Genomic DNA, 26,926 nt, shown 5'->3' with positions numbered 1-26,926 from the left:
CCAGACGGGCGGGGGGACCCGCGGCGGGGGGCGAGGGGGCTCCAGCCGTGGGGGCTGGACAAAGGGCACGCTGAGCCGTCCCCTTTCCCCGGGCCCGGGTTTACAGACTCGGGCGCCGAATTTCCCCGCCTACCTCCCAAAGCTACGCGCCCCCATGTCAGCCCAGCCCTGCCCGTACGTATCGCGGCTCCGGTCCCGCCTGTCTGCGGCGAGCGGGCGGGGGCGTCTCCTCGGCCTGCCCACCGGCAAGGTCTGCGCGCAGCCCCCTGCGCTCCCAGAGCCGCGGGGGCGCGACCCCGGCACGCGAAAACCACGGCCAGGACCCCCGGGATGCGGGTGGCGGCGCGGCCACGCGAGTGGAAATACACCCCCCACCCCCAGCCCTTCCTTGGGAGGGGGCCGACCCCCACAGAACCGTCCCCCCACCCTCGCGCCCTTCCGCACCCAGAGACCAGCCCGGAGAGGACCGGGAGTGCCGCTGCTCACGCCGACGCGTCCCCTCCGCTTCCAGGTGTAGCGCCCCCGCGCGGCGCGGGCGGCTGGGCGTCTCCAGCATGACCGGCCAGAGCCTGTGCGACGTGTCGGAGGTCAACGTCGAGGACGGAGAGATCCGCATCAACGTGGGCGGCTTCAAGAGGAGGCTGCGCTCGCACACGCTGCTGCGCTTCCCCGAGACGCGCCTGGGCCGCCTGCTGCTCTGCCACTCTCGCGAGGCCATTCTGGAGCTCTGCGACGACTACGACGACGTCCAGCGGGAGTTCTACTTCGACCGCAACCCCGAGCTCTTCCCCTACGTGCTGCATTTCTACCACACCGGCAAGCTTCACGTCATGGCGGAGCTGTGCGTCTTCTCCTTCAGCCAGGAGATCGAGTACTGGGGCATCAACGAGTTCTTCATAGACTCCTGCTGCAGCTACAGCTACCACGGCCGCAAAGTGGAGCCCGAGCAGGAGAAATGGGACGAGCAGAGCGACCAGGAGAGCACCACGTCCTCCTTCGATGAGATCCTAGCCTTCTACAACGATGCCTCCAAGTTCGATGGGCAGCCCCTGGGCAACTTCCGCAGGCAGCTGTGGCTGGCTCTGGACAACCCCGGCTACTCGGTCCTGAGCAGGGTCTTTAGCGTCCTGTCCATCCTGGTGGTGTTGGGGTCCATCATCACTATGTGCCTCAACAGCCTGCCAGACTTCCAGATCCCTGACGGCCAGGGAAACCCTGGCGAGGACCCCAGGTTCGAAATCGTGGAGCACTTTGGCATCGCCTGGTTCACATTTGAGCTGGTGGCCAGGTTTGCTGTGGCCCCTGACTTCCTCAAGTTCTTCAAGAATGCCCTAAACCTTATTGACCTCATGTCCATCGTTCCCTTTTACATCACTCTGGTGGTGAACCTGGTGGTAGAGAGCACCCCTACCTTGGCCAATCTGGGCAGGGTGGCCCAGGTCCTGAGGCTGATGCGGATCTTCCGCATCTTAAAGCTGGCCAGACACTCCACCGGCCTTCGCTCCCTGGGGGCCACCTTGAAATACAGCTACAAAGAAGTAGGATTGCTCCTGCTCTACCTCTCCGTGGGGATTTCCATCTTCTCTGTGGTGGCCTATACCATCGAAAAGGAGGAGAACGAAGGCCTGGCCACCATCCCTGCCTGCTGGTGGTGGGCCACCGTCAGTATGACCACAGTGGGGTACGGGGATGTGGTCCCAGGGACCACAGCTGGGAAGCTGACTGCCTCTGCCTGCATCTTGGCAGGTATCCTCGTGGTGGTACTGCCTATCACCTTGATCTTCAATAAGTTCTCCCACTTTTATCGGCGCCAAAAGCAACTCGAGAGTGCCATGCGCAGCTGTGACTTTGGAGATGGAATGAAGGAGGTCCCTTCAGTGAATTTAAGGGACTATTATGCCCATAAAGTTAAATCCCTAATGGCAAGCCTGACGAATATGAGCAGGAGCTCGCCAAGTGAACTAAGTTTAAATGATTCCCTACATTAGCCAGAGGACTTGACATCTCAAATCCACATTGCTGAGCTGCCTCTTGTGCTTTTGGCACAGTCCAGGCACCCTAGGGTTATGGTGTAAGGAGAATGCCTGACCCCAGAGGGGAGAGATGCATGGGATGTGCACCCCAGGTTGCTTTTACAGTATTTAGAATCGTTTGTAGAGGGCAGTGTGTCTGACACCATGCCTTGCACCTTTCAACGAAATGACACTCACTGGTCTTTGCTTCGTGGGCATAAAATGTTCACCTTTCTGCCAGATGAGTACCCAGAATGCTAACTTGTCTGTTCATTGTGTACACTATTCTAGTGCTCGTGGCCCAATATTGTCTGTGAGTTGTTTGTGCTCCTGTTTCTGAGGTTGTCATGTGAGTTCTGTACAAAAAGCCCCCACAAGTCTGTCCAGTGGAAACAACTCTGAGGTCAGTGAGGATATCACAAGATTTTGCTTACAATCATGTGAAGACCAAATCTCAGTTCTTTATCCATTGCTTTCATTTAGTTTTTATACCGAACAAGGAGAATGCAAAGTTAAGCACACCTGACTGATCCATATCCGTGAGTTGTTTTGTAAATCCCCTGTAGCTCTGTGGCTTGCGTGGGTGCAACAATCATCTTTAGAATGATGGACACTGATGTTCATCTCATCGTTGTCAGTCTTTCAGAAATGTTACTCAGTTAAACATGTGGTGAGGACTGACTTTTTTCCCCAAGAACAGATGCGCTAGGAACAGGGACTTCAGCTAAACATAGACCAAGCCCCAGGGTGCTTAAAGCTGAGCCCTTTCATTCTCAGTCGGCCTCTGTCTTGCCTGGGGGTAACTGTAGAGACCTTTATTTCTGGCTGAGGTTCTTGGTCTAGGCCATCTGACCAGACTTTGCTGTGTCTTAGATACTAGCATGTTTTGAAATATTTATTTTTTAAGGTGTTTAGGAATAAGGTCGTGTTGTCTTTTTCAACTAAAAAGAGGTATACTGTTGTATTGTCTCCTGAGGTGAATGTTGTTGGGTTGCTAGCAAGGGCAGTAGCTTACATACTTTTGTTGCCTGCTCTGAAAGTCCTTTTATCTCCAAGCAGAATTTCCTCAGATAATTTTGTTTCTAGGATACGGTATGTTGTATATGATGCTGTGTTGCCCTGGAGTTCCTGCCGTGACATGGCCAACTGCTGGTATGGAAGTGAGTACACAAAGTGCAGACATGCACAAGGGCCACGTGGCTTACCCAGGATGTCAAGTTCTTACTTCCATTCCAACTGCCTTTTGTTGGAGAAGCGTGGGTAGAAAGGACAGGGGTGTAAAACAAAAAAATTGCTACTTTGTAAAATGTCATGTATAGTTGTAAACTTCTTGAAAAGCTTAATGCTACTTAAAAGACCTTTAAACTTCTAAACTTGTGTCCGAGGAAGCAATTGTTTCCTTCTCCAACCGCTGCCCCCCCACCCCCCACCCTGCACCTTCTTCAGTTAACCAGGACAGAACTGTGAAGGGGGACCCAGGCCCCTTTGGAAGATAATTTTCTTCTCCATGGTTTTCCAGGTGGCTTTCGTCGTTGTGTAGTCTTTAGAAAGGTTGTAGACTCAGGGGTGTAAGCACGGTAAAGTTAGGCAGGCTTTTAATCCAAGTCTTGGGCCTCCCCTTAAGAGGTCCGTTTTGTGTTTTAGTTGGCTGAGGATAACACATGCCTCAAGGGGGTTGTGGAGAGGGTCTTCTCAGAGGGCTTTGTGTACTTGACGTTGCCATGCTGCTACAGTGTGGGCGATTGTTGGATGAATGCACTAGCCATTTATGTCCTTGAGTCCCCATTTCAAGTCCTTCCATCAGACTGGAGTCTCATAGGGGACGGGGAGGTGGCCACCTCCCGGTGCCCGTGTGCAGATGTGTCTATGTCTGTTTCTCAGAAGCATCAGGACAGGTGAGAAGACTTAGAGGCAACTGGCTCCTGAGTCAGAGGAACAGGCTTTTTTTTTTCAGAATTTGCACATGGAACATTTGCCTTCAGCTGATGTTTCCAGCACTGGAAGGCAGAAAACTTACAAAATCATCCCTAGCTGCACTGAAGGCAGGTGATGGCACAAACTTGGGAGGACTGTTCAGTTTGCCATTGCTGATGGTATTGGGTTCCCGAGCATGGTATCCATGATCACTGACCATGAAGTTTGTGCAAAGTGTTTCCACAAGGAAGGAAGCAGAATATCTCAGTCACTACCATGAGCATTTTTCTAAACAAGCAGATTTACCACCAGAAAAGAGGTATCCCTTGTGGTTATCCTTTGCTGATGTGAAAGCTGGAAAACTTGACTTTTCTTTTTGGTAATGACTTGCATTTATCTGGTGCCTTTTGTTGGGGGAATCCCAAAGTGCTTTAGAGACTGTCTTTTTAACATCTCTTGTACATATAAATACTTGTAGAAGACTTTGCACACCTGTACCTCCAGTCACTTCTGAGCATGAGAATGTCCCAATAGCAGTGAGTTCTCCAAGTGGTACTTTCAGATAACTGGGAGAGAGAAAACCCCAGCTGACTTGAACACTGGGGTTAATTCCCACAAAGGATGGAGACTGAACTGTGACCTGGGGAGGAATCATCTTCCTCTCCCCCAAAGTCCTAGCAAAGTATGAAGTTCACAGTGCTCTCAATGGGGTCTTTGGCTGACCTTGCTAGATATCGTCTCACATAACACAGTTTCCTCTGGTCCCCAAAGCTAATCAGGGAGGGTCAGGTTAATTTTCTGCTCTGTTTTTAGAACAGAGGCTGTTAAGTATGAGATGACATCTTTGGCCACCAGGCTGTCAGACTGACCCATAAACCTCCTTTATGGGGACATGGTAGAAACTGGAGATAGCCTATTTCCAGCTGTCAGCTTGAGAGCAGCTTTACTCCCAGCATTTGGAGGTTGTTATTTTCAATGCCCACTGGGACAAATACATGGGCCAGGCTTTTCCCACAATATATGTGATGAGCATTTTGAAAGTGCTGGGCTGGGAAGTGACACACGTCTATTGCACAGATGCAGAATGGTTATAAGTTTGTGTTTTCCACCCAAACTCCACATTTCCTGGGTTTGCTGCTGAGGAGGGGCATGTTGTAATGCCGAGCTGATCTGGAGCTCATAAGGTAATAATTGGTGTTTAATATTTGGATCTGTTATTTCTACTTATCTTAGCACTCAGTCGACCCACTTGCTAATTCTTGCCTCGTTTCAAAGAAAATGATTTGTTATGCACTTTGGGATAGCGGTGAGCTGTACAGGCTGTGTGTTACCTACTTGAAGGCTTAACTGGTATTTGCTGTGTGTTTTAACAGCATGACTTGTTACAGAGTTGTAATTTTAAAAATTGAGAATGCTGTATTTGCAATGTCAGTTTTAACACTCACTAACACACTACTGTGCAAGCATTGGTGCAGGCTCAGCGGAACCATTACATCTGATTGCTGCACTTTCTCCTGCGTGCCTCGACTCGGGAATGAGTAACACTGGCACACTCAGGACTCCAGCCTCGAAACACATGCAGGTTAAATAGAAAAAAAAAAAAAAAAAAAAAAAGATTGGTGCTTCTTTGAGGCACTTCAGTTACATATGGAGAGGCAAACACAAGGGCATTTGAAGTTCGGGACTGGATTTCCTGAAAAAGGCTGGGGTTTTTGAGCAACTGCTGGGAAGGAAAAGCTGTCGTTTATTCTTCGCAGGCATGTAGAGGTGGGGTCTCCTTTTTGCCAAGATCTAGAGCCACTAGCCCGCTTTGTAGAAGGCATGGTTGTGTACTCTGGAATCCTCGTGGAACAGACACCCCTGCAGGACTTTGCCCTGACTCTGTCCTGCTCAGCACCTCCGATGCCCTGCCTGCCGCCCCACTCCGCCCCGGAAGGCCAATCTCCCTGCTGCGGAGGCAGCTCCCTGACAGTGAATCAGGTTCAGGGTGACCCTTGGTGCCTGGGCTGATTTGGCTTGAATATCCTGGGGGATGCATGGACCAGTTCTTCGCACTACTTGCCCCGGGCTTAGAGTGTGAGCCATTCCCAAGGCCGGCGCGCATCGGGAGGAAGGCAGAGGGCTGGCTACCTGGGCCCTGCTCAGTGCGGCCTTCAGCTGCGTGATGAGAGGCACAAATCTTGGCCTCTCTGAGCCTCACTTACCACTGCTGCAATATGAGAAGGTTGGAGTAGATACTTCTTCAAGTTCTGTCCAGTCTTCACCTCATTGTAAAAACAGAATTTCTGCATGCCTTGCTACACCCTCGTTTTAGCAGTAAGCACATCCTGATATCCCTAATTTATTTTTAAGCACAGCCGAAGGACTGTTTACAAACAACCTTCTATTTGGTTTCATTTCTCTTCAGTAGTCAGCCCAATAGATGACAGTTTCAGGGACAACAGTACCAGAGAAAGACTTGGGCATTTCTGTTCCATGTCTGTTCCAAGTGAATACAGTTTTAAAATCGTCAGTGACTGTCTCCTTTGGGCTTTAAACTATTTACACCTAATTCAAATTCCTGTTATTAGAAATCATTAGAGGAAAATCACATTGGTCCCGTTTGGCTTCAGGGCTATTTGCTTACGTTTGTTTGTTCCCTTCACGAAGCCTGGCAGATCCCCTGCCTTTCTTCCCACCCTGAGCCCCTAAGTATACATCTCCTCATCCAGCACTGAACTCACACTGAGGAGCTGTGGAATCTGCAGCTGTCCTCTTCTGCACAGGCTGCAGAAGGGTGTGGGGACCTGCATTGACCTTGCCCCCGGGCTTGTTGCGGCTGAGGAAGGGCACTGTGCAGCCACCGTGCAGCACCGAGAAGGCTCTGGAACCTAACCATAGTCCTCGTGTTCCCATCAAGTGGGGTGTAGCTGCCTTCCTCCCTCTGGCTGCTGCTGTCTCTCCAGCAGGGGTATAAATGGATGTTCAGGGATATTTTGGGGCCAGGATGCCTTGCGTCTTAAAAGGGAAAACAAACACCTCCTCTTGAGGGAAGAATTTAAATACTGAGCTCACATGGTTATTATCTCCTCTTATTTTTAGGAGAACTTTTAAACTAGCATTTCTACCCAAGAGCTTTATATGGGTGTTACACCCAATTGGTACTGCGGATCTGAAAATCCACAGCAGTTTCCTCCTCCTGTGACCTCGTTTATCAATATCACCATCCTCCTGGCTAAATTCTCCCAAGCAGATGACTGTGTCTGCAGCTGACAAGCTGATGCATTCAGAAGAAGTCCTCAAAGACCTGCCAAGGGGAAAGAGATTCAAGAGAGGAGGAAAAGAGGGCAGACGTGCCTTGGGGCTGGTGTTCGTTTCTGCAGAAGGCCTAGGAAGAAGCCAGGCACAAGAGGGAAAGAGAAGAAAAAGAGAAGAGGGTACAGAAGGAGAGAGTAAAGAAAGCAGAGGGGAAAGAAGGGAAAGAGAGGTAAATTAGGGAGGATAAAAAAGGCAAGGTTTGATAAGGCTGTTTTAGGCCTTGTGTTGAAAATGTCTCAACACGGCAAGCTCTTGGCCCCCTCGGCCTCCTGCGAGGTAGCTGTTGCTGGAATCGATTCCCACCCCTCCCCCACCCCACCCACCACTGGGCTTCACAGTCTGGTAGAGAAGAGAGCTGTGGAGACGACTGAAGGCATTTTGGATAAAGAGGACAGTGAGGACACAAGGAATGGAGGAATAAATGTTCCTCTGTGAACATGGGACATCTGGGTTGCAAACAGGAAGAGGAGCAGGTGTTGGCCAGGTGGGGGGTGGTGGGAGTCAGGGATGGAGAGGTGGAGGGAAGCGAAAGGGGAGAGACCCTCCGTCCACGAGCAGGGACCTGTGCAAGCACAGACGCGAGGCGAAAGGAGCTCAGCGTGTGCGAGAGGCACAGAAGTCAGCGAGGCTCAGAGGAGGGGTGTGGGGAAGCAGGCCGGAGAAAAGCCACCGAAGAGCTTGAGCTTCGTTCTTTTGTCGCTGGGGTGGGACATCCTGAGCCGATGAACATTGTCAGAATGTGACTCTGGCAGCAGCTTGGAAGCATGGGAGCATGGGAGGAAACAGCAGGCCTATTTGCGGTCACGGCCACAGCACAGGCCAGGTACAAAGGCAGTGCCAGGTAGGTCGACGCTACAGGATCTGTCAGTGACTGGATGTGGGGATGAGGGGAGGAGGGTTAGGCTGGTTTCTAGGTTTCTGGTGGGTTGGTGGCTGGGTGGGTGGTGATGTCACCAAGAGAGACAGGGTGTACTCAGGTCCCTCCCTGAGGTGGAGCCATGTTGCCAGAGTGCCTGGGGGACACACAGAGGATGGGGAGCATGGGCAGAGGGGGACCTGTGACCAAGTCATCAACTTAGAGAAGGAAGCCAAAACCATGCATGAGAATGCCAGGAAAGGTACAGAGACATAGAAGAAAGGGAAGGTGGCACCTGGTGGGAGGCCGGCATCTGAGGGGCAGCCACAGGCATGAGTGGGACCTGAGACCTTGCCTTTCTCACTGGCCCCTTGTCTGTCAGCCTTTTTCTCTGTAAGTCCTAGGTGGGCATCTCTACTGGCAACCTCAGTTTCCCCTCCATCCATTTCCTTCTTCTGTCTCTGAGATTCAGCCTCTATTCCTACCACTTTTTTGAAACTGCTCTCTTGAGGGTCACCAGCTCTTTCCTACTAGTGTAATTCAGTGACCTTTCCTCATTTTCAAGCTCCCCCTAATTCTTTGAGCCCGGTGATGAACATCCAAGTCCTGCACTCCCTCCTGACGTCTCGGCACCGCGTGCTGCCACCCAGCTGTCCCTCCATGCTCCCGGTGCTCTTCATCATACATCTCCCCAAAGTCCTGACGGTGGCAGCCTGTGGCACTCTTTTCCCAAGCCGCGGCCTCTGCAGCCTGCAGATGACTCCTATGTCTCCTCCTGACCCCACCTGACTCCTGAGCCCATGCCCGCGTCACCCTCTGCACGTGGAAACCACCATGTCTACACGGGACTGACTCCCCTCACTCCAAACTCGCTCTTCCTCATTTCTGCTCACGGAAGCGCGGTGCTCCCAGACACTCAGGCGGACCTCTCAGTCACCTTTGGCTCCTCCCCACTTATCTCCCACTTGCTCAGCCTGGCAGTCAGTACTGACAGCCCCCTGATTGCCACGCACTGTGTTAGATGTGAGGGAAATAAACAAAGAGGAGGCTCACGGTCGTTATCTGTATAGACTTCAAAGCCACTTTACTGTGCATTGAAATCATCTGGGGAGCTTTCAACCATCTAGATTCCTGGGCATCACCCCATCTACAGCGTCAGACTCTTGCGGTGGGACCAGGAATCTGCAGATGATTTTGATGCAAGTGGTTTTCAGACCGCTCGTGGAGAGACGCGTCTCAGGGACATGCCATCTAGTCTGCACAGGCTCCTGCGCCCACACCCCGCTGGACGCCAGCTCGTCAGGGCTTTCTTCGCAGCGCTGTTGTGCATCGGCCCATCCTATCCATCCCAAAGTTTCTTACCCCACTCCAGTCCTCGTTAATCCAAGTTTTGTTCATTCCCAACAGACTCACGTCCAGGCTCTTCCCTCCAAGTCACCGTTTTCTGCAACATGCCCCCGCACCCCCCCAGGCTCATCTCCCCACTTCCAACATCTTGAACTGAATGGTTTGAGAACGACTTCTTTGGCCACTGCTGTGCTTATGTGAATAAAAGCACAGATATAAAGGTTCATGGCTAAGGAAGTGAAAAATCTGCACAGGCCCCTTGAGGCTCTAAGACAGAGAAAGGGCCCGTTTAGGAGAGAGCTGCCCTTCAATGTGGCAGCCGGGGGCAGGAGACAGGGACTTGAGAGATTTGGAAGAAGGAACACAGAAGTTGACAGCACAAAGGGCCTGGTGATCTGCATGTTGGATGACCAAGCTCACCATCCGTCCAAGGATGGCTAATCCTGAACCCCAGACTAATGGTCTCCCAAAGAGACCTGTGGGTCTGCGCAGCAGTCCCTCGGCAGATGGGAATGTGGCACGAGCATGCAGACTAGGGGAGTGTGGTGGGTACAGAATTGGGGTTCTCAGGGTGGTTTTTTCCACTCAAAACTCTTTTCATCGCCTACATCTCCAGACATTTAAAGAATTCTGAGCTATTTTCAGACCTACTAGGAAAAAAACTGAGGTGTTAGCAGTCACACACCCATCTAACTGTTTCCTAAGAGGAGAGCTGACATGACTCACTTTTGATCCATCAGCTTTGTATTGATTTTTCTGGCAAATTTTGGGGGTCTGCCAGGGCTGGCTCTGCCGGGAGTGGCTGAATTGTAACCCACTGTGTTGAGGGTCAGTTCTTACAAAGGCCGCCATTGCGGGATTGTATTCTGCATTTCTTTTTGTGGGAAGTGTGGGAGGAGAAGAGGGAGACCGCAATGCACAAAACCAAGGGTGGCCCTGGGCTTTCCCGCTGCTGACTAAGGAGCAGCCAGACAGCTTTCGTCGTGCCTCTCCTGGATTTGAGGTCTGAGGGGTGCTTCTGGAATGAGGGGCTGGTAGGGGCACATAGAGCCCCTGAAGTAAACCCGTTCCACTCTGGCCTTTGCTCTGCCCTGGGAACCTGGGAGCCAACAATTTGAGGCTCAGGAGGATGTTGATGCTTTGTGTGCAGATGTTTGTTTAAATATATTGCTGTGTGTAATTTTCCAATTTTAAAACGAGATCACTGATTATTCTGTAGCTTCCCCATTTTTAAAAAAGCCCTCGTGTGTGTGTGGGGGGAGGGAGTGTGCGTGTGTGTGTTTAAAGTCCTCTTATGCTAAAAAAATAAACAATTCCAGTCAAACCAGAATATCCTCGTGACCTTCACATTTGCCTGAGTTTTCCCCCCTCTCCAATGGGAATATGTAAATATGCGTCAAAGCTTTGGAACCAGTGAGATGCTTCTGAGTCTAAGGGACTCATTTGTGCTGGTACTTCAGCTAAGAGCTTGATGCCTGGAAACTGGAATGTGCAGATGTCACATATTCAGAGAGAGACTGGAGTGTCAGCCTCAACGAACAATGCCAGGAGAGGAACCAGGAGGCAGAATTGCCTCTCAAAGAGTCATTGTTTAGCTGGAGCAGAGCCATTTGCCAAGCCCAGTGCTGCTCTCCATGCCCTTAGACCCTAGAACTTTCAGATAGGGGCTGTCAGGTGAAAGGCAACTCAGTCCTCCATGGAGCAGGTTTGAAATGTCATGGGGGAGCGGTGTGTATGCATGTGCATATGTGTATCATATGTATGCATATATGTATGTGTGCATGCCCGTGTGTGTGCATGCATCCATGGGTATCTGTACATGTATTTGTATGTGTTGTCTCTGTGAGTTTTTGCATGTTTGTGTGCCTTGTGTGTATGTGTGAGCATGCATCTGTATGTTTGTGTGTGTGTGTGTCTACATGTATGTGTCTATGTGTGTACTTCCATGTGTGTTTGTGTGAATCTCTGTGTGTGTCCATGTGCCTGAGGGTCTGTATAAAGGTGTGTTTGTGCCTCTGGGTGTGCATCTGTGAGCTTGGGGGTGGAATGCAAGGGGGCAGCCTCCCATTTGGGGAGGAGGGGATGGAAACAGCTACACCAGGGTTCCTGTTAGGTGTTACTTCCAGAGAGAGGCTGTCTCTGCACTGCCCCAATTTAAATTATGTTTTCCACCATCCAATGTCTCTCGCTTATGTTATCTTACATCATCCAATGCTTTTCCTTCTTAGCCGTTATTGTAATTTGTCATTTTTGTTTATTGGGTCATGTCTATCACCTCCACTAGTGTGGAAGTTCCATGAGTGCAGGGATACTTATCTCCAGCACCCAACACAGTGCCTGGCACAGAGTAAATGTTGACGCATAATAAACAAATCAAGTATGGGGCCCTCTCACTGCAACGATGCTGGATAAACTGCAGGCAACTGGGGAGTCGATTTGACCTGCTGCACAGCAAAGCAAGGGTTGGGAGCCTTCATCAAGGTGTTTCATTGCATCCACCTCCTTAGCAAAGCCTCCCAGCCTGGACATCTGTGACATGCTGGTCATTGAATGCTATCGACACTGAGATTGGAAGTGACAGCCTCCCTGCAAAGCACATTTCTGAATGAGCTCCACAACTGAGGAAGGCTTGCCAGATATTCCCATTGGGTAATGACAAATGCAGGAACCACCAGCTAGCAGGTGAATAATGCCAGGAGTAATCGCTATATAAGCACCCAGTTCTTCTAGGGCAGGGTCCAGTAGAGAGCACCCATGTTGTTAGGGTTTAGAGCAGAGCTAGCTCTCTAGATGTGCCCGCAGTTGGGATCACTTTGTACTGGTTAGAGGGACAGTCTTCATATCAACTAAGGTTTCACTGCTGATCCTCTAGCAAAAAGCAAACTTGAGCCTTCATTTAATGTATCCTGTCCGTGGCTAGCTGAGCAGAACGCGGTCTGCATCACGGTTTGCTCTGCCGTTCACTGACTAGATCTCAGATGAAGCCGGTAGGGTGTGCACCGGTGTGGGAAGAGGGACTTCAGTGTGCGCACTAGCTATGAGATATTGGGTGTGACACTGGCATCTCTGTTGCCTCCAGAGAGGAGGTGACACCTGAGCCAGGACTTAGAGCGGGAGGAGGGTCCTCAGAGGGAAGAGCACGTGACCAGATGTCTGGGGGCACGACCAGGCAGGACCAGGACAGCTGCAGCCAGTGTCAAACCTGCTCCACTGGGCCGGGCTAGACCGGACTGAAGAAGGCTGAGGGGAATGGGTGGGATTGGGGGCGTCCCCCTAAGCAGCACAGACGGATGGGGGGTGGGGAGCTAGGGAGACGACCGGTGAGCACACTGGCCATCCCAATATAGGATCCGAACCTGTGGCGGGAGCGCTGCTGTGCTCCCAGCGCGGCACTCTCCCGAGTGAGCCACGGGTCGGCCCAAGACTGGCAATCTTAAGACAAATTTATACCATTTCAGTTTTTTAAAATTTATTTTCATAAATTTTAATTGTGGCAAAATATTTACAACATAAAATTTACCGTTTTAGGTATCTGTATACCTAAAGTTTAGTGGCATTAAATACATTCACATTGTTGTGCAAACATCACCACCGTCCATCTCCAGAACTTTTTTCGTCTTGCAAAACTAAAACTCTGTACCCATTAAACACTAACTCCACATTGCCCGCCACCCCCGCGCCCAGCTCCTGGTTCATACACGTGGTTTTCTATTCAGTTTTATTACATATGCGTGTGTGTGTGTGTGTGTGTGTGCGTGTGCGTGCGCGTGCGCGTGCGTGTGCGGGCACGCGCGTGTGCGTACCACCGCCCAGTGGTACAGGGCGAAAACTTACATAGATCTTCATTAACATTCGAGGTCAGGCATGTATTAGCTGCGAGGACTTGGTTAAGTAACATCACCTTTTCAAGCATTTGTCTTCTCATCTAAGATATGAGGATAACGATGAGGATGAGAATAGCTAACATGCACTAAGCGCTGTTCCGAGAGCTTTACACATATTTACTGCATTTAATCTTCCCGACAACACTGGAAATAGGTTCTATTATTATTCCCATTGGTAGATGAGTAATCTAAAGCACAGAGAGGCTAAATAACTAACTAGCCCAAGGCCACATAAAACATCTGAACTGGCACAAAACTTTCCCCCCACCAGTTCTCCAGGCTCCCAAAGCATATTTCCCATTCCTGCCAGCCCTCATCTCAGCGCTCACCTCATTACAGGTGTATTTCTAGTTGAGCTCAGACCATGTTCCAACCACCCGAATATCTCTGGCACATAAGTGTATGGAACACAGTTTCCCTGGATGTTTGCTGAGTGAATATTAGCACAACTGCCATTTTCAGAAATGCTACATCAAACCTCTGCTCTACTTTACTTAAGGACCTCAACTTTCACATCATGGTTCTGGGGAAAGAGTAGGAATAAAGATGAGGCAGGATTTCTGGCTCCTACATCTGAATGTGTAGTTAAGCTGACTGAGAATTTCTTACCATTAAACTTATCCCTCAGTTTTGCAGCTTTGGAGCGATACAGACAATCTCATTTTCATTCTTTGTGTAGTGGTTGTTGGGCTGCCATCAGTCCTTGGATTTTGCATAATAGTCACACATATAACAAATTTATAAAAGAAAATATAGAATTGGTAGCAGAAGATATATTATTGCTCCAACTTTACTGCATGCAGATACATTTTTATTTTCTCAACACAACTGAATATTGTATTTTATAAAGCACTTTTTAGTACTGTGATTGATTCCTCATGCAGGGAACTCTGAAATTATCCTGAAAAATATAGATATCCCTTAAGTTTCATACAGATTTCTGTACCATTGACAATAGAAGTATAGGAGCAAAAATTAAATGGTCTCATAGTGAAAGCAAAAAAAGACTCCCCTTTTTTCCTTATTTTTGTGAAGCAGAGGTGATTCATTGGTCTATTCTGTATGAATCAAACAGTCTAGAAATGCTTTCTGAAGAACTCCAGAGGTATGACCATTTTCACTCGATAATGAGAATAAAAAAGCTCTTGTCTCTCCCTTTGGAAACTTGGGGATATTCATTTAGGCTTTACAATGTAGCAGTATTTGTCACTTTAACTTTCTCATTCAATTGGATAATTATTTGTTCAAGGGCAAAATAGATGCTTCCCAAGACTTCACGGTATTGGATACTAAAAAATCCAACTGGGGTTTGGGAGATGACACAGATATAATTTTGTAAATGTCAGTCCTATTCTCATGAAAGCAGTTTTTTTTCAATGCGTTTCTCTGCCTGTATTTTTGTCTATTCATTCACTTGTTTATCTTCGCATCCACCCATCAATCAAATACTGAGACATTGAAGACACAGTGATGAACAAAATAGACACGATCCATGTCCTCATGGAAACAAGCAAGAGAATTTAGCACTTAAAAATTGGGTTTCTAAGACTTCTAACTATTTGCCTACATCCCAAATTTAAATCATATTTCTTTTACCCGTGGTTCATCCATTATTCAACAAACATTTATTAAGCATTGCAACATTGGGGCCTGTGCTAGTGCTACAGTGATGAGGGAAATGTGGGCACAGTCCTGGCCCTTGGGCAGCTTTCAGTTTGTGGAGAAGACAGAAGAATAAATACATACTGTAATAAAATATGGAAAGTGCAGTGATGGTGATCTGTATCTGGGTGTAGAGAGGAGGCATGCCTGAGCTAAGGTGCCAGAATAAGTAGAAGATGGCCAGTTAAACTTCAGGAGGGTGGGCAGGAGTTTGGGCAGACATAAGTCACTTGAAGGAGTGTCAGGAGACAAGAAGAGAGAGAGAGGCAGGGCCCTGGTCACAGAGGGCCATGTTTGCTTTAATGGACTTCATCCTGCAGGTGGTGGAAGTCCATTGCATTCTGGACTGATTGTGGGGTGGGAGGATGTTTGGAATTGATTTAAGGGGAACAAGCCTTAAAGACCAGAGACCAGTTAAGGAGCTGCTGCAATAGTTCAGGCAGGAGATGATGAGGGCCTGAAGGACAGTGGAGGGAGAATAGAGATGAGGACACAGATTCGTGAACTTTCTGGAAGCTTGAATTGGCAGAGACAGAACGGTGTGGGGTGAAAGACAATGAAGATTCAAAAGGACTCCCAGGTTTCTAGCATTGGTGACTGAATGGAAGATGGTGGCACCAACTGGACAGAAAATACAAGGGGAATAACATTTGGTCCTGTTAAACTTGGAGTACCTGTGGGACATGAAAAATGCCCGGGTATGAAGTTCTAAGGAGAAGTCTGGGCTGAAGGCAGGAATTTGGGAGCCATTAGCACACAGGTGTTTACTGAACTAAGCACGATGCCGTTGGCAAATATTGAAAGCCCCTTAAGACAGACCTGCAGAAGCCGTCCCTCTATTTACTCCGAGAATATTGATAATTGAATATTGGTGCTGAATTGTATTTTGATGGCATGCTCTCCAATGGGTGCTGTTAGAGAGATACTTTCTATCTGAGTACTAAGAATAGTAGTTGGGTTTCTTCTGAGCAACAGAGTAGGTTTTTATCTTTTGTTTTCTGAAGTTCAAGAACTTTTATTTTTATGATTATAATACAGCTAAGTATAATGTATTCTTTTTTAAAGTTTACAGTAATGGTTTTTAATATATTTACAGAGTTGTGCGACCATCACATAATCAATTTTAGAACATTCTTATCACCCCAAAAAGAAACTCTGTACCCATTTTATTTCTTTTTATTGCTGACTCATGTTTTCTGGTATGGAGATACCACATTTTATTTATCCATTCATCATTTGATGGATGCTTTTATCTAATAGACTATCACTGTCCAAAAGAAATATAACACAAACTACAAATGTGAGATATACATGTATTTTAAATTTTCGAGTAGCCACATTTTTAAAAAGTAAAAAGAAACAGGTGAAATTAACTTCAATAAGATATATCCAACATATCCAAAATATTATCATTTCAATATGTAATTGATATAAAAATGATATTGTACCTTTTTTTGTACTGTCTGAACTACAATGTATATTTTATACTCAAAGCACATCTCAATTTGTACTAGCCACATGTCAAGTGCTAGTGACTACCATATTGGACAGCATAGTTAGACAATGCAAAGTGTTTCTGGTTTCCTTCTTCACTTTGGCTTCTAGGAAGCTTCAGACCAAATTTATGGTAACAATTTTTCATTAATATGATTCATGGCTCCAGAGTGCTTCTCTAATTTTTTACTTTGTTTCATCTTTTCTCATTTGTTCTTAATTTATGCTACTTTCTTATATTTTATGCATCCTCCTTTGTAAACTGCCTTAATTAAAAGTGGAAAATGCTGATGGACTGACCATCATTGGATGAGTGGATATGGAAAATGTGGTACATCTACACAATGGAATACTACTCAGCTATAAAATCGAATGAAATACTGCCATTTGCAACAACATGGATGGACCTTGAGAGAATTACACACACACACACACACACACACACACACAAGAAACTGGGGTCGGGGGGACAAGACATAACAACTACAGTTCCTTGAAGTTGATACGACAAGCAAACAGAGAGGACATTTTTGGGTGGGAGGGAGGAGAGGGAGGAGGGAGGGAGGTTTTGGTAATGAGCCACAATAATCAACCACATTGTATATCGACAAAATAAAGTTTAAAAAATAAATAAATAAAAATAATAAATAAATAAATAAAAAGGAAAATGCTGATGGACTGAGAAGAAAACTGCTGACAAAAAAATAAGCTTTTCACTCAGGGCATGCAGCTAGTGAACTGACTTGAGGAACTGAACTTAAAACGGTTTCCTCAGATGCTGCTGCCAGTCCTCCCTCTACCCATCTGTCTGCTCCCTTTGCCCCAACACCTGACCTCAGCAAGTATTTTTGGACATCATTATTTCTAGATACCTATCAAATAAAGGAATAAAAATGAGTACAGCTGAGTGTGACTAGTAGATATAGGCACCAGGAAATAGGCCAGATATTACTTGGAATTAATTTATCTAGAAATCATTTTGAGTTGGAAAAACAAAACCAAAACCAAAAACAGACCACATGATTCTATGATCTCTCCTAAATCACAGGACACAGAGAGAGTAAGCAAGACAAATTATCCTCAATGCATTTCCACTAAATGCTTTATTGTGTAATGAACTTTCTCAGGCACTGAAAAGTAAACTAAATATTCCCTCTAGTCTCTCTGCCTTCCTATATGCTCTGCTGTCCCCACAGTGCCCTTCTCCCTTTCCTACCTTCTCAAGCCTCAAAACCCAGTTCAGGTATCTCTCGGGTGAAGCCTTCCTCAATCCCTCCTCCCACAGGACTTTGTTTGAGTCTTTCTTTTGCACTCAGGTATCCATACCCTGCACCAGGCCGTAAGCAGTAGCTCTTGGGCAGGAACCATGTTGCTTTCATTTCTGTATTCCACACTTAGCACAGAAGCTGGCACGCAGTTGGTGCTCAATAAATGTTTGTTGATGAGTAAGGAAAGTGCAAGTTGCCCATGCTCATTGGGTGCCAGGTAGTGTTCAAAGGGTTTCAGTTGCATGCTTCATTCACTCTTTGTAACTCTCTGAAGTTGTCCTCTCTGCTCAATAAAGAAGGTGAGACTTATAGGAGCGGTTAGGTAACTCACCCAGGTCATGCAGCAAGTTAGTGGTAGAACTTCAAAGAATCTACCTTTCAGTAGTGCCAATCTGTACGAGATAATCTTTCTTGTCTTTTTATATAACAACCTCAAGAACTAAAGAAATAAATTTGCTTCAAATTGAACAGAGTTAGGATAATAGGACTTTTCCGCCAGGAAAAGCTGTTCTTTCCTTTCACCCAAGTTAGAAATAGGTACCATGGACAAATGTTGTATGTATTTGTATATATTGTATATATTTGCCATCATTGTTTTGCGTAAATGAAAGAGGACTAGGCAAGGCATCAGAATTCATTGCACGAGAATAAAAAAACTAGCAACCCATTAAATTTGTGTGAAATTGAAATAATTTTGCATTAAGAACTTTAAAATATTTTTGCTTAGACTTCTATGACTGCCTGCCACATTCAAATTCAAATCATATCCAAATCACTACTCACTTCTTAAAGCAATTAATTTACCCTCAAAATCAAAAAAACTTGCTGAAAAATTTTAAGACCCAGGTTCATTAATTAGTCCATTAATAGCAGGCTCTAATATAAGGTATAATTTTCAAAGACCACATTCTGAGCATGTAAACTGATTTATGGTCATCAGCTTGTGTGCTTTTACAATAAACTTCTATATACTTTATGAAAGGTCAACAGAGAATGAATTCATAAATATGCACATTGATTCTTTAATAATGAATCAGTTCTACGTTTCAGATTCCTCAGTATACCTTGGTTTTTTAAAACATCAAAGACTTCTGTTCCAAGTGCTATTATGTAGCCTTCTCATTTAAATATTTTTGCCAAGAATATTTTCTTTTAAATAGGAAAGAAAGCTGTCATGGAATAAATGGAAAGGCTGAAAAATGCACAGCTGTAGGATTGCCCTCATCCAGCATGTTCTGTATACACTGGAACATTAGAAAGAGAATATTTAAAAGCTGAGAGCTTCAGTATCCGGTTTTATTTAGCTTTCACTCAACTAATTACAGTTCACCTTGGAAAATTCTATAAAAATTTAAAAGACAACTAGTTGCTTGGTTTAAACATGGGCAAGGCACTGGATTTTCTACTAGAAAAATTTAAGAACTCATTAGCTTTTAGTGCTTTCTCATAATGTGGGGTATGACACTATTTTGTAATTTTTGGTTAAAATTGTCATTTGTATCATGCTTTAAAAAAACTGTTTCTCTCTGCTCTCTTATTTTCTTCTTGTCCTTCTCTTTCCATTGAGAATATGAAGTGGCTTATGAATAGAATAAAAATGGAAAAATAGAGTGAGGTGATAGATTTGTTTTTAGGGATTCTGACCTGTTTGCCAACCTGGGGCTGGAAGGTTCTTGCCTAGTCATCCCAGCTCAGTCTTTGTGTAAATTGTGATTTGAACAGGGCATGAGGATAGGAAATATGAGAGCCAAGGGCATTATGGTATTCTCTATCTTGACTCCTTCTAGAAGAGGAAAGACAGGAATTATTTGTCTCTAGGAATCTTACACCCTAGAATCTTAATTTTTTCCAGGTGGTAATACTCCTATATGGAAGATTCCAGCAGGGTCCTAGGTCCAGGTTCTGAACAATAAATCACCTTGATACTCAAGAATCCTATGGGAAGATACAAAGATTACACATGATAGGGAACCAGATCCTTCTAAGTATAGTGGAAAGGTTCATACCTACAGATATTCCCTCTGTAAAACTATTTTTAGTTTTTATAAATATAGGATCAGGATACCTGATGTTTGTGGAGGATACCAACATTAATAAAGCAAATGTATTTTACAGGGCCTAACTTTTTAGAATTTCACATAGAAATGCTAAGCTTGGGAAAAACAGAAAACTTTCCCAGGACTAAAGTCTCTGTTGTAGAGAAAAAATTGTAACACAGCAAAAGTGCTTGCTCTAAGGGCAGTTGTCTTTGGTGCAGCTAAACCTAGTGATGGGAAAGTATGTGAGCTAAAAGCTTCAAGGTTGGTGGTTGGGGGATGTTCCACATCTCACCTCCAGTTTTTTCTAAGTTTCTTAGGGAACTAAGTGTTGCCATGACAATATCTCATTGTTCTTTTTGTAACCACCTGTGTTCCTTTTCTGTAACTTTCTTGCCTGGACAATAAAAACTGGGAGAAAACCTAATTCGGGGTTATTCCTAGGAATTCTTCTCTCTTGAAATAATTGATCTTGGGATTAACCCCTTCTGGGCATCTCACTGCTCTGGAGAAATGGGCTTTGAGTAATCCTTTGTGTCTCTGTCACTCTGGGAGAGGTGACAAAATGTAGATATGCAGATCATATAATCCTATAAAGCTGTTAAAATATCAACTTGATTTTGAGCTTTCTAGGACCAAAGTAAATTGGGACCAAGTCAATTACATGATTCATATTTGTAAGGACCAAGAATGCTAAAACTTTAGTGAAACAAAACGTTAGGGGCATACATTTGAACAGAGCCTTTTTCTTCATTCTTGCAGAAACAATGTACTGAACTGAAAGGGGTTAAAGGTTTATTTTTTAAGCTAGTATCTATGTGTCACATGCCAGGAACTTTGTTAAATATTTTACATGTTCTAGAACATTTGATCTTCACAATTGCTGCATTATTACAGGTGAAGAAATTAAAACACAGATTGGTTGAAAGGTTATTTTTGCCCAGGGCAACAAAGGTATAAAGGAAGAACTGGGATTTGAACCCAAATCATGTAACTTCTGATGCCAGGCTCCTTTGACTATGCTGGTTAATGTTTTTCTAAAGTACCCATTATCAAAGAAAGACTGGTAAGGGAGAAAACAGAATACATTATAGCGTACAAAAAAAACATAGTTTTCAAGGCACAAGAACTCCACATATATTCTAATAAAGGAAAAAATCATTTGGTACGACTCATCTTGGAAGCTTCAGTAAATGCACCCTGCATATCTTTCTATGTCTAGAAAGGATGCCATTTCAGAAAATGTAGGTTCCATTGAAATGTGAAAAAATAAAGTCAGCTAAACAATGGTCCTTTCCTAAGTTTTAACTGAAGAGCCACCTCCTAAGATAGACCAGCAGGCAGGCTTAGCAACCCTGTCCGACATTCTAAAGTTGGACCTCATGTGTTTATTAGGGAATGTGGCCTGTGGAAAATGCAAAGATTTTGGAGCACACAATGGGAATTTAAAGCTCATCCTGGCATTAACTAGGTGTGTGACCTCATTTAATCTGTCCAATCTTTTCTATCTTACTTTTTCATCATAAGGAATATACATCTGGTGAAATTTTTAGATAATGTATCAAAAGCTCATGGCTCAGTAAATGCTCAAAAAATGGTTGATACATTGTTGTTGTTATGGTGATTTTCTGATGCTAAGGAGACAGCTTATATGATTAAAGATGACAATTTTGTTGTTTGTGCTCACTGTATGCAATCAAACTTTATTTAATTCTAAGTTATATCTAATATACTGGCAAGCACCATGAGGAAACAAGATGGATAAACACCAAGTCTGCTTTCAGGAACTTTACGACTCAGAAAGAGGATAAATACGATAATTATAATAGAGTTTGGAAGTAATTCAGTTTGTGGGAGAAAAGGTTCAAATACAGCAATAATGGGAGGATGAGGTCATTAAATGTCATTTGAGGCACACTGCGGGTCTTGAATGCCAGGAAGCAGAGTTTGTTCTCAACTTGGTAGGCAAAATTCTTTGAGCAGAAATGTGATTAAAAAAAATAACAATTTTTACTTAGGTAGTTTAATCAAGTGAAGAAAGTAGTGGTAGATACTCTAGCTAATGATATGGTCCAGTGTGAGAAGAGCATGGATTTGGAATTGGTTTTCCAAGATTGGTGGAAAAATTGAGGTGGTCCTCTGCTTTCTCTCTTGGAGTCTTTTTGTGACCCCAAATGGAAATGGGACATGGTTGGCTGAGGTTGAGGTGTTCCGTGTAGACGTGGAACAGGGAGAAGCTGAATGACCCTCTGGAGGACAAGTTACCACTCAGTGGCACCAGACCACCCAAATAAGGTTTATGAAACTCCCTTGGGCCCAGGTCTCATCTATTACTCAAACAGCAAACAAAAATAGTCCTCATTAGACCCCAGATTCCTAACCTTTTGTGCCAAAAAGAGAATACCTAGTACTCTAAAATAGCATTTTGATGAAATACCTAATTAAATGCCTGTGCCTAACAATAGTTTAGTACTGTAATGTAACTCCAATTTTTTAAAAATGATGTTCTATTTAGAATATCACTAGTCTTTTCAGAGCTTAATCATCTATCTTTAACATAGAGTATAGGAAATGAAAATAGCATTATCTATTGAATGCTAATGTGTCAGTAACTTGAAAATTTCCTATGACTAAGTTAAAAACATCTTACTAATGTATTATGTAATTTACATTAGAGAAGCTACATATCCTTCAGTGAGTATAGCATGATTTTAAACCTTGGGGATATGATTCAGTAAATAAGCAGAGGAAAGAAAAATAAAAGCATGTAAGTAATATATATAAGCTTGTCTGACATATAGTAAGTGCCCCCCAACATAGATGTTATTTTGAAATCCATTTAAATAAATATATTTTCTTCTCCAATTTATATTGGCTAAATTACCTCATATTCTGAATGTAAAACTATGCTAAAATAAGTTGTCAAAGTGGATGGCAAGTTTGTAGAAATGAGTCATCTAAGTTCATTAAGTAAAAATAAAAAAACTTTCTCATCTACAGGACAATATACACAATGATGCTGGGTTTTCAGCAAGATCAAACCCTGACTCATTAGCTTCAATTACATTCATACTACTGTATTTATTAAAGGATGGGGGTGGGCAGAAAGTACATTTACTTATTTTTGGAAAGTTCTCAGCAACCAAGATTAAAATAAGAGGTTTCTTCTTAAACTCATTAAAATATGTAGAAAACTCTCTTTACTAAGCATCATGACTAATCAAGGATTAATTAGAATTGAAGGTTTCTTTCATGGCTTGTAGTTCTTCAAAACTTATCTTTTCCTTTTTTTTGATTGGTGGCAACAGGGAGTAAGAAGATAAGAAAAATTTTAAAATAGATTATCCTAAAATGTTTTGGGGTTTCCTATGGCTCTAAAATACAAGAATGCCCATTGCTCTTAATTCTCTTAAATACATGTGTATGTTTTCATGTATACATATTTAAATAGACACAGATATAACAGTAGGGTATAAAGTCTATTTACATAAAGATTACATCATTGAAAAATTCAACATTTCTAAAAGGAGGACTCTTGTTGAGAATGAATTAGTAAGTATGATTAATGGGCCTCATCGAATTAATTTGCATAAATTTTTTAATTTAGCAAACTATAAAGAAATCATTTTCATAAGTTTCTTATCCATTTCATGTGGGTAGTTTTTCTTGGATGATAGCAAATCACTCATCTGATACCATCAGATTAAACAAAGTATTGGACAGGTTAGTGAAAAGAAAAGCTATTGAGACAGGAAAAAAAGGGTAGAGTGTTTGAGATGATCAACTCACCCGGCTGTCCCAAGCAGACTCCAATAAGGATGTAGCTGAAGCATGTATTGTAAATTCAGTCTTCATTTTTAATAACTTTCATATATTTTTCAAATTTATCACTATTTTTACAATCTTCTAATTTGTATCCAATTACACAATTTACTATTTGTAAGGATTCAACAGAGCAGAGACAAATGCCACTTCAAGGCATTATTTGGGGTACAAATGCTATTTTATTTTAATTTTTAAAATTTTTCTAAAAATTTTATTTATTGAATCAAAATTGATTATACATGCTTTTGGGGTTCAACATTGAGATGTTGATCAAGTCAATATTTCTAGCATATATATTGTTACAAATCATAATTATTCTTTATGCCTCCTGTCCAATCTCTCCCCATCCCCCACTTCCTCTCCCCCTCCCCCCTCTAATTACCCTAGATTTCTTCTCTCCTTCTGAAAGAATAATGGTTACTCTGTTGATTTGTTGCCTAGATGATGTGTCCAACGCTGAGAGGTGTGATCAGGTCCCCCAATATTATCATAGAGCAGATGCTTCTTCTGTCACTCTGAAATGGGCTTGTAGAGAGAGACATCCTCTTCTTTTCTTTATTTCTGCTGGTGACTTTCCTTGTGTTAACGCATTCCAGTGGCTGGTGGACCATCTGCGTGGTGGTTGTGGCGTCTAGCCGCTTTTGCGGCAGCCATGGTTATTGCGGTGGCTGTGGGGGGCCACCACATGGAGGTGATATTTTTGGCATGCTCCTTGGCAGTGGCGGTGTGCCTGGTTGTGGGGCATGTCTGGTCCCCTTCTCCATGCCTCTGGTCCCTGGGTGGGTGCCAAGGTGCTGGTGTGGTGTGCCTGGCTGTGGGAGGGGGGGTCTGGTCCCCTTCTCCATGCCTTGGGTCCACAGGCAGGCCCTGAGGCACTGGTGTGGTGTGCCTGGTTGTGGGAGGGGGGTCCAGTCCCCTCATCCATCTCAGGTCTGTGGGCAGGTCCTGAGGCACTGGCATGGTGTGCCTGGCTGAGGGGGGGTAGTCTGGTACCCTCCTCCATGCCCTGGGTCACTGGGTGGGCCCGAGACGCTGGCAAGGTGTGCCTCGTTATGGAAGGGTGGGCTGGTCCCCTTCTCCATACCCCGGGTCACGGGGTGGGCCCACAAATGCCATTTTAAAAGGACTGAAAGGTTTCCAGAGATGACATACCTTCTGTGGCTGACATCAGTGAACTCACCAGCACTTCCTGTTCAGGCCCCTCAAGCTACGTGGTAAGGTTGCACTTCCCTGCTCCCTTGAAATTAGGAGTCACCGTGTGACTAGTTCTGAATACCATATAGTGGCATATGTCGCTGCTGGATGGAGTGAGTGTGAGACTCACCAGTGCACCTTTCCCTTACTGTGGTGGCCACAAATACTGTAGCTGGTTGAGGCCTCATCTGCATGTACTGGGGTGTGGATGACAGGAGCAGGGCGCGCTGGCAACCTGGATGGGCCTGGAGCATGAGTGAAGAATAACCTGGGTTATGTTAAGCCACTGAAGTTTTAGGGTTGTTACTGCTGCATAATCTAGTCTGCTCTAATACACCTTCCTTGCTTGGAAAAGACAGAGCCCAGGTCATGAGTTTTTAAAAAAAATACCGAGATAAAATGTGCTGGGTGGCACTGTAAAATTTATTTGTCTTTATGATTTAAACATAGTAATTAAACACACAAAGGAACAAACAGTGTCAAGATGGCCATATGTAGCTTAGGAAATGACTGGTCCCAGTTCAATCATACAAATGTTCATTTAGCTTAGAAATGAATTTCTTTCTAACAGTTTTAATCATTTCCCCCCCCAGTCTCTAAGGCTTGCATAGTTCATACAAATATTTTTGCTATTTTGTTAATATCAGGCACATGATGTTTACCAATTCCCAAGAAATAAATGAAATCAACAAAAAAAGTCCTGTGATAATAGAGCACATTTTCATAGGAATAGATTTGATGAGCTTATTACAGTTTGCTTCAGTTTAGCTTCAGACCTATACATGAAACATGAAGCAATATCAACAAATTACATTTGTCTTAAGGTTTCATTTCTTTAAAAATATTTACCACACTTTTTTGTGCAAGGCTTTCATTGATTTCTTTGGTTTGAAACATTTTAGCTCTGTGTGACCTAAATATATAGTTCTATTTGTACCAAGCATCAAAAAATCAAAAAATTAAACACAATTTCAAAAGGTAAAAATGGAATTATTGCTTCAATGTAAAAAATGCCTAGCCCACTTGGGTACTACTGTTATTATTGCTTTGCTTCTAACTGGAAAACTATCCTGGAAATCAAGGAATGTATCCCGTAGCTCCCTGCTTAAAGTAGAATTTGGTTGTACATTATCATCTATTCACATGACCCTACCTTCACCAAAGCTATCCTGATTGTCTCCTTAAAAAACAAAACAAAGTGAAATGGCATAAATAAATAAGTTTACCTAAGGGGATACAATAAATAGGCTACTAGGTAGGAATAAAGAATATTATAACATAAAGCCCTTCAGTGCTGTACAATTAAACAATAGCTTTGGATTTTCAAGGTCTCTAAACACTGCCTTCATTTTATAACAGTTTTATTGCTGGTATGTGGTTGACAGAAAAAGAGAAATACATTTCTGTTGTTCTCATCATTTAAAAGTGAAAACATAGTGGATACAATTGTAAATTCTGCCTTTGCCTAGTTGTAGAGCATAAATCTTAGGATTAAAAAAAGAAAACAAAACATAATATTTCTTCAATTTCTAGTGGTTTCTTGGTCTCCAGAATAGCTATAAAAATAAACAGAGAAGAAATTAGACTCAAAAATTTTGCTGCCTTCTTTTCTTTGCATCCATCGCATCCAGAATGGGCTGTCTTTTTGCAGTGTATCTTTGACGAAGTTCTTCTATTTCTCGCTCCATCATGGGGTCCAGTGCTTTTAACCGCATCTGTAGTTCTTCTAAACTTAGATTTTTTAACTAGATATAGAAGAAAACAAGGATATTAATATAGTAAAATTATCCGCAATACATTAAAGTCTAATGAGTTTTGGCATGAATATTTCAGCAAATTCTTTACATCATCTTTGAAGTATGGTTCAACAATCAAAACAGAAATTCCTTCCTTGAAGAACCCAGAAGCCATTATCCTGCAAAAACCTCAAGTAATTTGCAACAAATCAAAACCTCTGCTTTTAGGAAAGAGCAAATGAGAAAAATAAGTAGATGAAATGAATCTGTTAAAAAAAAGGCACATAAACAAATCCACCACTGCCAACAAACAGACTTTCAGGACATGTCTGGGTGTATACACTCTAATCTTTCACGTTTTTGCCAGCAATGGAGTGCTACAATAATAAGGGGTAAATTAA

The 26,926-nt window shown here is 44.0% G+C and overlaps 2 protein-coding genes across 4 annotated transcripts in view; one reads left to right on the top strand and one right to left on the bottom strand.

Moving 5' to 3' along the window:
- The first annotated feature begins 554 nt into the window (after window positions 1–554).
- KCNS2 (potassium voltage-gated channel modifier subfamily S member 2) lies at window positions 555–1,988 on the top strand. Its single transcript, XM_063079091.1, has one exon. It carries the CDS (start codon window positions 555–557, stop codon window positions 1,986–1,988), a length of 1,434 nt encoding a protein of 477 aa, XP_062935161.1.
- Window positions 1,989–25,204: 23,216 nt separating this feature from the next.
- Window positions 25,205–26,926, bottom strand: part of STK3 (serine/threonine kinase 3) — a 304,634-nt gene continuing 302,912 nt past the window's right edge. For 2 of the 3 annotated variants that reach the window (XM_063079485.1, XM_063079487.1), the window contains one exon: window positions 26,295–26,534. In XM_063079485.1, the coding sequence (XP_062935555.1) occupies window positions 26,376–26,534 (159 nt within the window). In that variant the 3' untranslated portion in view covers window positions 26,295–26,375. Of the gene's footprint in view, window positions 26,535–26,926 lie in introns of all 3 variants that reach the window. The other variant, XM_063079486.1, reaches the window with a different exon arrangement.

This window comes from Cynocephalus volans, chromosome 15 (genome assembly GCF_027409185.1).
Source record: "Cynocephalus volans isolate mCynVol1 chromosome 15, mCynVol1.pri, whole genome shotgun sequence".
NCBI lineage: Eukaryota > Metazoa > Chordata > Mammalia > Dermoptera > Cynocephalidae > Cynocephalus > Cynocephalus volans.
The sequence above is the reverse complement of the archived record's forward strand: the minus strand, read 5'-3'. Positions and strand labels throughout refer to the sequence as shown.